General features: G+C 32.8%; 1 protein-coding gene across 2 annotated transcripts in view; it reads right to left on the bottom strand.

The window, feature by feature from the left end:
* The window catches only part of LOC110021337 (beta-glucosidase 2-like), a 30,483-nt gene extending 19,526 nt beyond the window's left edge, over positions 1-10,957 (bottom strand). The window contains exons 1-3 of one of the 2 annotated variants that reach the window (XM_020719791.1): positions 10,682-10,957; positions 5,274-5,337; positions 4,941-4,996 (exon numbers count right to left, since the gene is read on the bottom strand). In XM_020719791.1, the coding sequence (XP_020575450.1) occupies positions 4,941-4,996; positions 5,274-5,337; positions 10,682-10,816 (255 nt within the window). In that variant the 5' untranslated portion in view covers positions 10,817-10,957. The remainder of the gene's footprint in view (positions 1-4,940; positions 4,997-5,273; positions 5,338-10,681) is intronic. The other variant, XM_020719799.1, reaches the window with a different exon arrangement.
* Between the last annotated feature and the right edge of the window lie 1,152 nt (positions 10,958-12,109).

Genomic DNA, 12,109 nt, shown 5'->3' with positions numbered 1-12,109 from the left:
ACATGTATTGTATTCACCACCATTTTCAGATCATAAGGTTTTAATACAAGTAGAGAACCAAGTTTCAATAGATGTCACAAAGGTTTGAAACATGACAAACACTTCTGTTTTGGAATGCAAAAAATAGATTCACGTGAATCGTCTGTAATCGTCAATAAATATCACAGAATATTTATACAGAGCATGTGAAATAACCAGTGTCATTCCCCAAACATCAATATGAACAATATCAAAGCATTTGTTGACACGACTATCCAAAATAGGAAAAGAAAATGTCTTACTTTTGCCCAATTTACTAGAATAACAATCAGCTAATAAACTTTTATCTGTAGAACCACGAACACTTTGCAACAAATGATTCAAAACAACATTATTTGGATGACCTAATCGTCTATGCCAGACGCCAACCTTATTTTCAACAACTGAAGAAGCTTATGACAATATCCAAGAATTGGTAAATTGTAATGGAAATAACCTATCTACTTTAGGTCTCTTCGCTATCACCTTCCGCGACACCTGATCCTGTACAGCACAACCATCAAGAGAAAAATATACATCACAATTTTTATCCACCATTTGACCAACAGAAAGTAAATCGTAAATAATTTAGGAGAAACCATGACATGTCAGAAGGAGGGGCTAACATCACCAACTGTCGTAATTGAAATATTATTTTCATCAGCAACCTGATTATGTTGAGTACCAGTATACGGGCGTTGATTTTGTAATAAAACATATGTGCTACTCATATGATTTGTGGCGCCAGAATCAACAAACTAAGAAGAAGAAACATAAATAATAGTCTTACTTTTCCCTTGAAACTAAGAGCAAAAAAGACAGAGACAATCATCTGTTGAACCATATTTGGTGTGAGAACAGATTAATTATTGTCGGCAACTGTGAATGTTGAACTAGGATTGTGAGAGTCAGATATATGAAGAGTTTGTGGTTTGCGATTTTGAGGTCGTGTAGGGCACTCCGTAAGAGTATGTCCCTTTTGCTTGCAATAATTACTTGAAATAATTACATAACTTCTTATTACATTGACGAGCAATATGACCATATTGTTTGCAGCTCTAACACTGCTTTATAACATTTCTTTGGGTCTGAGCAACATATGCAACATTAACTATTTCTGATGATCTACCAGCTACATTGATAGTGGCTTGTGTCACCAATATTTATTCTTCACATTCACAAAATCATACATCCAAACAAGGTATTGGATCTCTGTTCAGTAATTCAGCTCTAGCAGTTTCAGATTCAGGTCTAACCTTCATCAAAGACTGATCACGATGACTCTCTTCATGAATAGTCTGAAGAACTAAATTCTCCTTTGACACCTTAACATAGATATTATCAAAATATTTGCTCCATAAATCAAGAAAGCCAAAATAATATTGTTCAATTGAGAGATTGTCTTGACTATAATTACTCGTATCAAGTTCCAATTAAATGCGTCTTGCAGTATTAGTTTGATTGTATACGCGCTTCAAATATTCTCACATTCATAAGTTGTCCACTATATGAGCCTCAATAAATCCCAAAATCCAAGAAACAATCTGAGCATCTTTTGCCTCTCATTGATCAAGCGGCTCTGTAGGTGCTAGAGAAGACCCATAAATATGCCTCAAAGCTCATTCCCTTTCAAACAAAATCGTGAACTGAAATTCCCATGCTGCATAATTTTTTCCCGTAAATCTGATAGCTAAGATTTCATGTATTTTCTTAGACGACATTCTAACAAAATTGTCACTCATAAGTTAATTATCCAGAAAATTGTGGATCGAAATTGATCAACCTAAAACCAAATAAAACTAATAACCAGCAATTCCAAAAAAAGAAAATTACATATTCAACAACAGGAGATTTGTCAATCTCCTGCTGCTTATCCTCAATAATTTGACTGTTTGTTCCTGATTCTCGAAGGCGAAGCCACTGGGTAAAATTGGGGTGGGTGATGGAAAAGCCACTGGTAGGGCTTCCTCGTGAATGATCAGACTATTGGAGAGAAATCCTCGCGACTTAGACAATCAGAGGAGGAAGAAAATTGTCACAGCTTAGACAGTCCAGATGCAAGAAATCTCGAGAGTGCGACTCTCAGACCAAAGAAGTGGTCGAAGCTGACGGAAAAAAAGAATCGAGTCGATGCCTTCAAAACCATACTGTCGACATCAGTTGTAGAGAAAGCTCCGGCCAAGAAGAGCCTGAAGCCTAACTTTAGGCCGAAAAAAAAAACCCGAACGATAAGGTGTAAACCAATGCCAAAGAAAAAACGCGCCGACTATCCTTTTGTGTCGAAGCTGAAGCCAAAGCCATCTAAACCCGACGATCCCTAAGTGCCGACAATCTAGGGAGGATCTCGATGTTGAAATACGATCTACTGTTTGCTCCACAGCTCTTATGCAATGTCAGACTTTTGAGTAACTAGGTTGAATGTTTTTTTCATTTGCTTTCATTCTAATAAATAAAACTTTGTACAATCTATTTAGGTAACTTAATAATACATATTTCTAATCTAAATATTCAACTAAAATGAAAGAATATGTACAATTAAAATAAGAAATTTAATGCAACAACTTAAGAAGAAAACTCTTAGTTCTGCCTGATTTTAGTTATTCTTGATTGATAAAGAATAGGTATTTATGTAGGTTGGTAGATATGTATCCTTCTCGTCCATTAGGACCAAAAGTTTTGATGTTTGTATAGAAGTCATTTTTAACTAAGTTAAGGAATGTAATGATTTTATTGGTTGTTTTCAGATTTAGCAAGCATTGGGAATGTCCAACAATAGCAAGTCTAATCATCCATCAAAGAGATTGTATTTATAACTATGGATAAATTAGTTGGGACAAGCCCCCATACAGAGTGAATAAGATCAAAAGGCACCAAATTTGTTCATTATCTTAAGGTGTGGGGAGAATATCCTGTCCATTATATGCGAATGGACGAGTTGCGCCATCCCCAGCGAGTATGTTATCATGGAAATGGTAGGGAGTTGCATGTCACAGATTGTCTAAATATGTTGTGAGATGATTGGTGGCGCCACAATCCTATATCAAATCATCCGATTTTGGGATAGTTTAAGTGAAGAGAGCTGTTTTAGATTTTTCAACAGGATAGGAGTTGAAATTGATCATGTGCCAACAGACTAAAGCTATGTGACATATTTTAGCAGAGTTGGAATGGGATGGTGGATGTGTTGGTGTTTGAGGACCTTCCTCCCCTGTCTGGGATAGGTTGAGTTGTTCCTCTGCTTGAACCTATGCTGTTTCTACCTCAACCCCGTGAGGCGACCACCACTTGAGATGGACTTGAAAGCCAAGGCTGCATTGTTGGATTCCTTGATGCTTTCTGCTGTTATATTGGTTCTTCAATACATAGTTGTAAGTAGAGATCATCAAAGGTGATCGGTACTGCTCTAGTACTGATTTCAATTTTGAAGTAATATTAGGTTTTAACACTGAATTTTGAATAATTAGGCCAAAATTTTGACATTTCTAGGAATTCAACCAAATTAATTTTATAAAATTATATACATCGAATCAATAAATTTGATATATAACACTATATATGAATTATGAATATAATGAGAGATATTAAAACAATAAGATGTTTATTTAATTAAATTAATTAAACCCTTAATTAATCCTTAATATTTGGATCAATGTTGTCAGTCGACTTTTGTTCCATCACAACTAGGCTCAGAGCTTGAAATTAACCAAGACGAGTACAGACGGTCGGATGGTGGAAAAATTAATTTTTTTATATTCATTTTCTATAACTAACATATGAAAGAGTAATTATATATAAGAAAATTAAATTAAAAAAGTTATAAATTCACCTCAGGCCAGGTTGTCTGTATTTACTATAAACATTTTCACCTGTGTCGCTTATCTTTTAATCAATTAATTAAACCTGAAATCTTAATTTAAAATTACAGTGAGACAATGAAAATGAATAATATGCATGCCGGTTTAGCCTTAAATAAATCAATATAAAATATTAGATATATTATGAATATGGTCAATTAAGATATTTCATACTATACAGTATTTTACTATATCAATAACATCCTTATGTCATTTCATGTCTATATCAATAACATCCTCAACAATCTAGTATTACATATAAAGGGTCACGACGAAGAATATGCCTTTCCCCTATAAATCTGCTCTCAGTAAAAATATATGTTGCGTTTTTTAAAATGCTGCCTATAGAAATAAAAATAGACGCTCTTGCAATAAATGTGAGGTGATAGTACTCATTTGGGATTGAAAAGACATCATTATTCAGGAAAGTGCTTATATTATTTGTATTTCGCTTGAGGATAATAGGTGATCAGATTTTTTTCTCCTCGATATGCAGCTATTTCTGAAATCTCAAATAGAGTAATATATCATAACTGATAACTGTTTGGTAGTGTTGTGTGACGTTGTGCTACTATTTTGATGAAAAAAACTAACTGCGACTCTCAGATACACTAATGTGCTGCCCACAATAATACGCTTTCCATTGCACGTTGCTACACACATTAAAACGTGCAAAGCTTTAGATTAGTGAAAGAGAAGAAGCTGAAATTAAATTCGTCGATCGGGCCTTAAGAGCCATGCAATCAAAGGTAGAACAGGATTTAAAAATCTTGCAAGAATTCATCATAAAGAGAAAATACGATTGGATTCAGATCTTGTAAGGCATCGTTTCAAAGTAGAGCTTACTTGTGGCTTTCATGTTAGATGCATCTAAATTTTTAAGAGCACATGTAATCCACTAAGCATAATATGAAGGGATTCTATTCTATGTTTTTCGTGGCATCCTTGAATACAGAGATACATCAATAAATTCTATTTACTTGGCAAACTCATAATATAAAAGATCTCTGTTCCATAAATTCTGTTGCATCAGAAGAAATATAAGTTTACTAGCAAGTGGATGCGTGCCTTATATTTGTGATATCCATCAGAAGCCACATCCGGGGTGTTGCGACCAGCCCACCCTGAGAAATATATTTGTTGTATACATAAATCCCTCTTGAAAAAGGAAAAAAATTGGAGAGTGTAAGAGATTAATGATAATAGATCTAGATATCTTAATGAAATTTTTATCAGGATGGGCACAAACACTTTGGATTTGCTTTAAGATGATTGAATATAAATTGTTACTGATTTCTCATGCATAGTGCTAAACGTAAAGCAAATCAAATGGATATAAAGCCTATCCTGATCAAAATTTGGTAAGAATATCCTCACCGAATTTTTTTCAAAAGAGATTACCCTCATGTGTAAAAGTATCCCAAATGCTTGGAGACTTTCCATCTTCTGCCCATGCACCTTCATACTACAAAAATATGGAATACATTACAGCAAAATCAACTAATTAAAACTATATAAATGAAAACCCTAATATTCATGAGAAATTGTACCATATAGATGGTTCTTCCCATAACCTAACTCGAGACATTACTGGGTGGACTTTGAGTAAGACTCCCATGCACAACCATATAATGGGCACACTTGAAAATATAGAGATGCTTTTAGGCCCTTTTTATTGTTTTTTTTTCATTATGAAGTGTTTGTCAAAAATGTTACCCCTTAAAATACTTCATTTAAGGGACGCTTTCATTTTAATGTGTTAGGCAATAAATTAAATTACTATTTAATCAATTCGATTTTAGCCTTTTTATCATTTCTCAAATATAACACATTTATTTCTAAACATATATGTTAATTTATTTAATCATTGAGTGATTATGATATCCTTGGTTAATAAAACATGTTCATATGATTATAAGTTCATCAGTATATAACTAATCCACCTCAATCATTCAGTAAAGGTTAATAATTATAAATGCATCTATACTAAATAGTTAGTGGTTTGAAAATAACTTCATAACTGCTTTAATTGCTTTTAGGAGACAGTAGCTACAATTGGCAGGGTTCTTCCAATTTTAATGGTTGGCAGGTTTCTAAGAGTTCTGTTAATTGCTTTTGCTGTTTTTTTTATTGTATTTCCTTTGTATGTGGTTTTGTATAGTTGTTTGTGTTCTAGTGAGGAAAATTGAGAAAAATGTCCTTGCCACAAAGAAGTAAGACCATGGGAGGTTGCTCCATGGTAAAAGTGAGTTATAAAGATTTTTTCACCAGAGGAGTAACACTTTTTGATTTACTGTAAGTTATACAAAAATTCTAGGTGTGGTGGACACCAAGGTGAGTTACATGCTCTATTTACAAATTTTTACATTATGTACTTGGCAATAAAATTTTCATGCATGTGTTTCTCATGGTAAAAAATTATCACAAAAATTGTATTTAAAAATTTAGATAACACATTTTGTACTTGTTAAAAGTGTGATTGTTCCCGAGTTATCTTTAGATAACTCATTATGTTTTTTTAATAATTTATTTTAAGTTTAAGTTTTTAAATAAGATGAATACTTGAGAAACTAACGTGTACAGGAGGAGAGAACAACAATAAGAAAGGTAAATTTTATTTGTTAATTAAAATAGCTTCTTTAGTGACTATTTTAATTAATTTTTTTATATATTAAAATGTTCGTGATAGAATTTTAAATATAAAAAATTAGTTTCACCATCTGACCATTTGTTCCCGTCTTGATTAATTCCAAGTCCTAGGTTGGGTTGTGATATTTGAGATCCGTCACTTCCAACATCTCTCTTTGAAAGCAAGTAACAAAGGTACTCAGGGGCTCTACCGATTCCTATCGAATTATGGCAATGCCTACGAGTTCATCTAGGGTATTTGTGTGTTGGCAAACTGCTTGACGAATATTTATTTGAACTTGATAAATGAAATGATTATTCTCAGTGATAAACTGTTACACCACCAGAGTGTAGACTTTTTAAGTGTCATGAAGAATAAATGACACTTCAAGATATTGCTTGTCCTAAGTAAACAAATGGCTGACTCGAATGGGGTGGCGTGATCCATGTGATTAGATCTACCCTGGTAAGACTCCAGTGACAAAATTTTATCTCTCTAGATCTTTAGTCTTAGTGGTTTCTTTGCAAAAGGCATTCTATAAGTCACGTCTTCCTCCATGGGTCTCAATCTACCTTATGTCTCTCCCAAAGTCAATAGAAGAAGAGTCTACAGTATCATTCTTCATTGGGTTGGATGACAAAATTCTCCACACAATAGTTGGTACACTTCTTTGTAATTATGCCGATTTTGAAGATGAAGAGGGAACTTGCACAATTGGTATTACTCTCAGTACATGTATCAGTGTTTCTCTTGCTACTCAACTCAGAGAATAGCTTAGTTACTCCTTGCTACTCAACTCTGAGAGTGAATTATCCTGTCTGATCCCACAGCCAAATAACTCAATCAAGTCAGTCAGATTGACCTATTACACAAGCCCAACAGATTAGCTGACTTTGTGCCTCGATGTATTTGAAGCATTTTCGTTCATACAAAATCATATTAATAAAAATATTAAATCTCATAATAAGAGAATTTTGAATTTAAAAAGAAATCTATCTTCATATCACCTAATAATGGAGAGGCTTAAGGCATGTAAAGCTTTAGGTTCATTCCCACATTGAAATGTTAAAATCTATGTAAGTGTAGAAGTACAATGTAGTTTGCTCTAAAAAAAATGTAGTTTGCTCGGACCATAAACTAACATTGTCATTGTCAGTCCTAAGCTCGGATGTGAAAAGTGGATGATTGTGTTAGATAGTCGACATCCAGCATAAAATTTATTGAAAAAATCATGACATAAAATTTTTTTATCATTGTGTAAGTGTTAGGGCGTCCCCTGGAAGCGACACACTGTATGACCTGAATACAGTGAAAAGTGTGCAGGGATTGCTACACCGGCGCCAGAATGTAGTGTCAAATAAATAAGGGTTCTCATATTACGAACGGATACAGTTAAAAAAGTTAGTCTGTTAAACTAATGAAACTAATGTTATGATAGGATTTTGGAATATAAACACTCTCAATGATAAATTAATAGAATTAGTTGATATTATGAATTATAGAAAGATTAATATCTTATGTATTAAATAAACTAAATGGGTTGAAGAAAATGCTAAGGAGATTGATAACTTAGGTTTTAAACTTTGATATTCTGGTAAGAGTCGCACTAAAAATGGTGTAGGTGTTATTATAGATAAGAGTTTGAAAGCTAATGTTGTAAAAATTAATAGAGTTGGAGATAGAATTATAGCCCTTAAGATTATCAATGATACTAAGATTTTTAATATTATAAGTGTTTATGCTCCTCAAGCAGGTTTAGATATATGGATATTCATGAAGAAACAAATGCTATGTGGGATAAAGTAATAAATATTATTAAACAAGAAGCAAAAGATGTACATGGAGAATCAAACGGAAAAATTTTTATAAATAAAAATAGTTGGTGGTAGAATAATAATGTGCAAGAAAAGATAAAATATAAAAAACTATTTTATAAAAATTGATTTAAAAGTAAAAGCTTAGAGAATTGAGAAAAATATCAAACGGTCTGCACACAGTCTAAAAGAACAATCTATGACGCTAAAAATTTTGTTTTTAGGAATCTTTATAATAAATTAAATACTAAGAAAGTTGAAAAATATATGTATAAACTAGCCAAACAAAGAAATAAGAAAGTAAAAATTTAACTCAAGTAAAGTGTATTAAAAATGAAAATAAAAAAAAATTATTTTTTAGAAAAAAATATTCGACATAGGAGGGTGAGTTATTTTGATAAATTTTTTAATGAAGTTTCTGAAAATACAATCAACCATAGTGATCTTAATATTGCTAATAATTGCTAATAATAATAAAATATTTTTAATAATAAAATATTTTATTTTTACCGTTGCATTAGTAAAAAAGAAATTGAGAAGGCCTTAAAGAAAATCAAAGGTGGAAAGTTAGTAGGACCTGATGTATCCTAATTGAAGTGTGAAAATATTTGGGAGATTTGGGGGTTTCTTGGCTTACTAAACTCGTTAATATTATTTTAAAAACTAAAAAGATGTCTGAGGAGTGGAGGAAGAGTATTTTAATCCCATTTTTAAGAATAAAGGGGATGCACAAGAGTGTCAATTATAGAGGTATTAAATTGATGTGTCATACTTTAAGATTATAGGAGAGAGCTATCGAACATATGTTAAATCGTATTACAAGGTTTTATCATAATCAATTTGGATTTATGTCGGACAGGTCTACTATGGAAGCTATACATTTATTGAGAGGTTTGATGGAGAAGTTTAGAGATAATAAGGAGGATCTACATTTGATTTTTATTGATTTAGAAAAAGCTTACGATAAGGTTCCAAGAGATATCCTTTTGGAGAGTTCTTGAGAAGAAAGGTGTTGATATGACTTATATTCAAGTTATTAAAGATATGTGTGTTAGAGTTGTTACTTGTGTTCGAACTGAAGGAGAATTGACCAAATATTTTCCTATTTCTGTTGGATTATATCAGGGATCGACTTTAAGCTCATATCTTTTTGTTTTAGTTATGTACGATCTTACTGGACATTTATAGGATGTACATTGGTGTATGCTTTTGCTGATGATATCCTTCTCGTGGATAAGACAAGAGAAAAAGCCAATGAAAAACTTGAATTATGGAGGTCTACATTGGAGTCTACAAGCCTTCATTTGAGTAGAACTAAAACTGAATACATGGAATGTAATTATAGTAGTAGTAGTTCTAATGATAGAAGTGTAAATTTAGGTGATCAAAGTATTAAAAGGTGTGAACAATTTAGATATCACAGGTTTGTTGTTCAAAGTGATGGTGATATAGATGAGGATGTTAATAGTAGAATTCAAGTTGGTTGGTTGAAGTGGAGGAATGCTTCGAGCCTTTTGTGTGATAGAAAAGTACCGCTTAGACTGAAAGGAAAATTTTATAAGAGGGTGGTGAGACCTGCAATGCTCTATGGCGCTGAATGTTGGCCTTTAAAAGAGAAGCATAATGCTATGTTAAGTGTTGTCGAGATGAGAATGATTAGGTGGATGAGTGGCTTTGCACTTAGAGACAAAATGCGAAATGATTATATTTGTGATAGGGTTGTGTAGCTCCAATGACGGAAAAAATTAGAGAAAGTCGTCTTAGATGGTTTGGTCACATTAAATGTCGACAATCTGACGATCCAATTAGGAGAGTATGTGTTTTAGATTCGATTTATGTTAAGAAAGACAGGTTTACCTAGGAAAACTTGGGCTTATTGTATAAAAAATGACCTTAAATTATTTGAACTAAATGAAAGCATGACACTAAATAAGACGCAATGAAGAAAAAGGATTTATGTAGCCAACCCCACGTAGTGGGATTAAGGCTTTGTTGTTGTTGTTCTAACCATAAGCTCAAGTTTTTTTGTTGAAAATTGCTTCAAGCGATACTACATTTAGTCTAGTTCCTTTAATTTACTTCCTAAAAAAACCTTCATTCGAGGCAAAAAAAAAAAAAAAAAAAAAAAAAAAAAAAAAAAAAAAAAAAAAAATAAACAAAAAAAAAAAGAACCAGAAGTAAAGGCAGCATCCTAGCCAAGCGGCATGCTGACCATCAGCACAAAAGCAAATACCATGACAACAGCTAAATAACAAACAACAAAACCGCAACAAACCTGCGCGAGCACCATTTATTCCCCCTCAGTAACTACCCAAATCACATTTTTAACCACTATAAACTAGAAAGAAAACAGGCATTAAGAGAACCTGAAAAGCGGAAGTTGCTGCACCGAAAACGAAATCCGCAGGGAAGTCGTCTCTGGTGAACTCGGAAAGGCACAGAACTGAGGGATAATGCGCGCAGGACAACAGAAGCACCGCCGTTAGCACCACCTTCGCCATTGATGATCTCCTCCTCCTCCTCCTCCTCCTCTATTTAAAGCTAATTTTGGAGATCTCACTGATCGGAGGCACTCCCCATGGGACCACTGCGGCAGAAAAAGCGATAATTGCCTTGTCTCCTCCATTTTATAGTCATCACGAGGAGCACATGGCTGCAACGGTACCTACCTCCCCCATTTTTTCATGCATATTAAAGCTAGTTTCTAATCAAAGCCTAAGCAAAATGTTGAAATAACCTTATTATGAGAGTAAGGATTGCTCTATTTCCTTGCAACTAGAAATATGGGCCAAGGAGATTGTAGGAACATTTACAAGCTATTTTTTATCCACAAACATAACTATTTATGTTTCTTCTGCTCTGCTACACAATGCTATCTTGTATTATATTGTATTAAATAATTTCTTAATGTTTTTCATGTGTTATATCATTAATTAAAATCGATAATTATTTATTAAAAATACTATAAAGTTTGAAGTTTAACTCGGCATAATCTATATATACATATATATATAATCTATTATAAAATGTATATAAAAATAATTAATAGTTTATTAATAAATAATATTTAATCATTTAAAATAACTACTTTACATTTGACTAATTCATGAGTGATTACTTTTTTAATCTCACCTTATCAACGATTAATTATTCTATAAATCAACATAATAAGTGTGCTTTATTAAATATCAAAGAATTAATTACAAGGCATTTATTTTTGTAGCTAATGAATGTGAAATGTATAAGAATACCTCGTTATCTTTATAATAAAACAATAATTTACTTGCCAACCTACTCACATTAATGACATTACTTCTTTTGTGTACATTTAGTTTATTATACATTCATACTAACAGGTCAATGTCATTGTGTTCTACCTACCCACATAATGGTATTGCGGTGGAATTTATCCTACATCTAATTATATTAGCGCTCAAATTTCTAGTAAAAAAATCATACTTATCGCAAGCCGGAAAATTGACGGCGATAGAGTGTTGATCTAACACTACAAGAAAAATTGAAATTACCGGGAGGTTTTTCCACCCATAAATGTGTGAATTTATGACAGAAACTGTTATACCGGCTGAATTTCAGCGAAAAACAATCAGACACTAAATGCTGATGGCAAAAGATTTTGCGTGCGCCGCTAACTCTTGCAATTCTTTCGAGTCTATTATTAGTTATTGTGTATACTTGCAATGGAAATGATAGATGTATTATTAAGGGATAAACTTGTGTCTGTTGTATTTTGCTGCAAAATTACATTGGATTTGTGTCTGCTTATTTAGTCGTAG

The sequence above is a fragment of the Phalaenopsis equestris genome, unplaced genomic scaffold (assembly GCF_001263595.1).
Source record: "Phalaenopsis equestris unplaced genomic scaffold, ASM126359v1 Scaffold000002, whole genome shotgun sequence".
Taxonomy (NCBI): Eukaryota; Viridiplantae; Streptophyta; class Magnoliopsida; order Asparagales; family Orchidaceae; genus Phalaenopsis; species Phalaenopsis equestris.
This window is presented reverse-complemented; position numbering and strand designations above follow the sequence as displayed.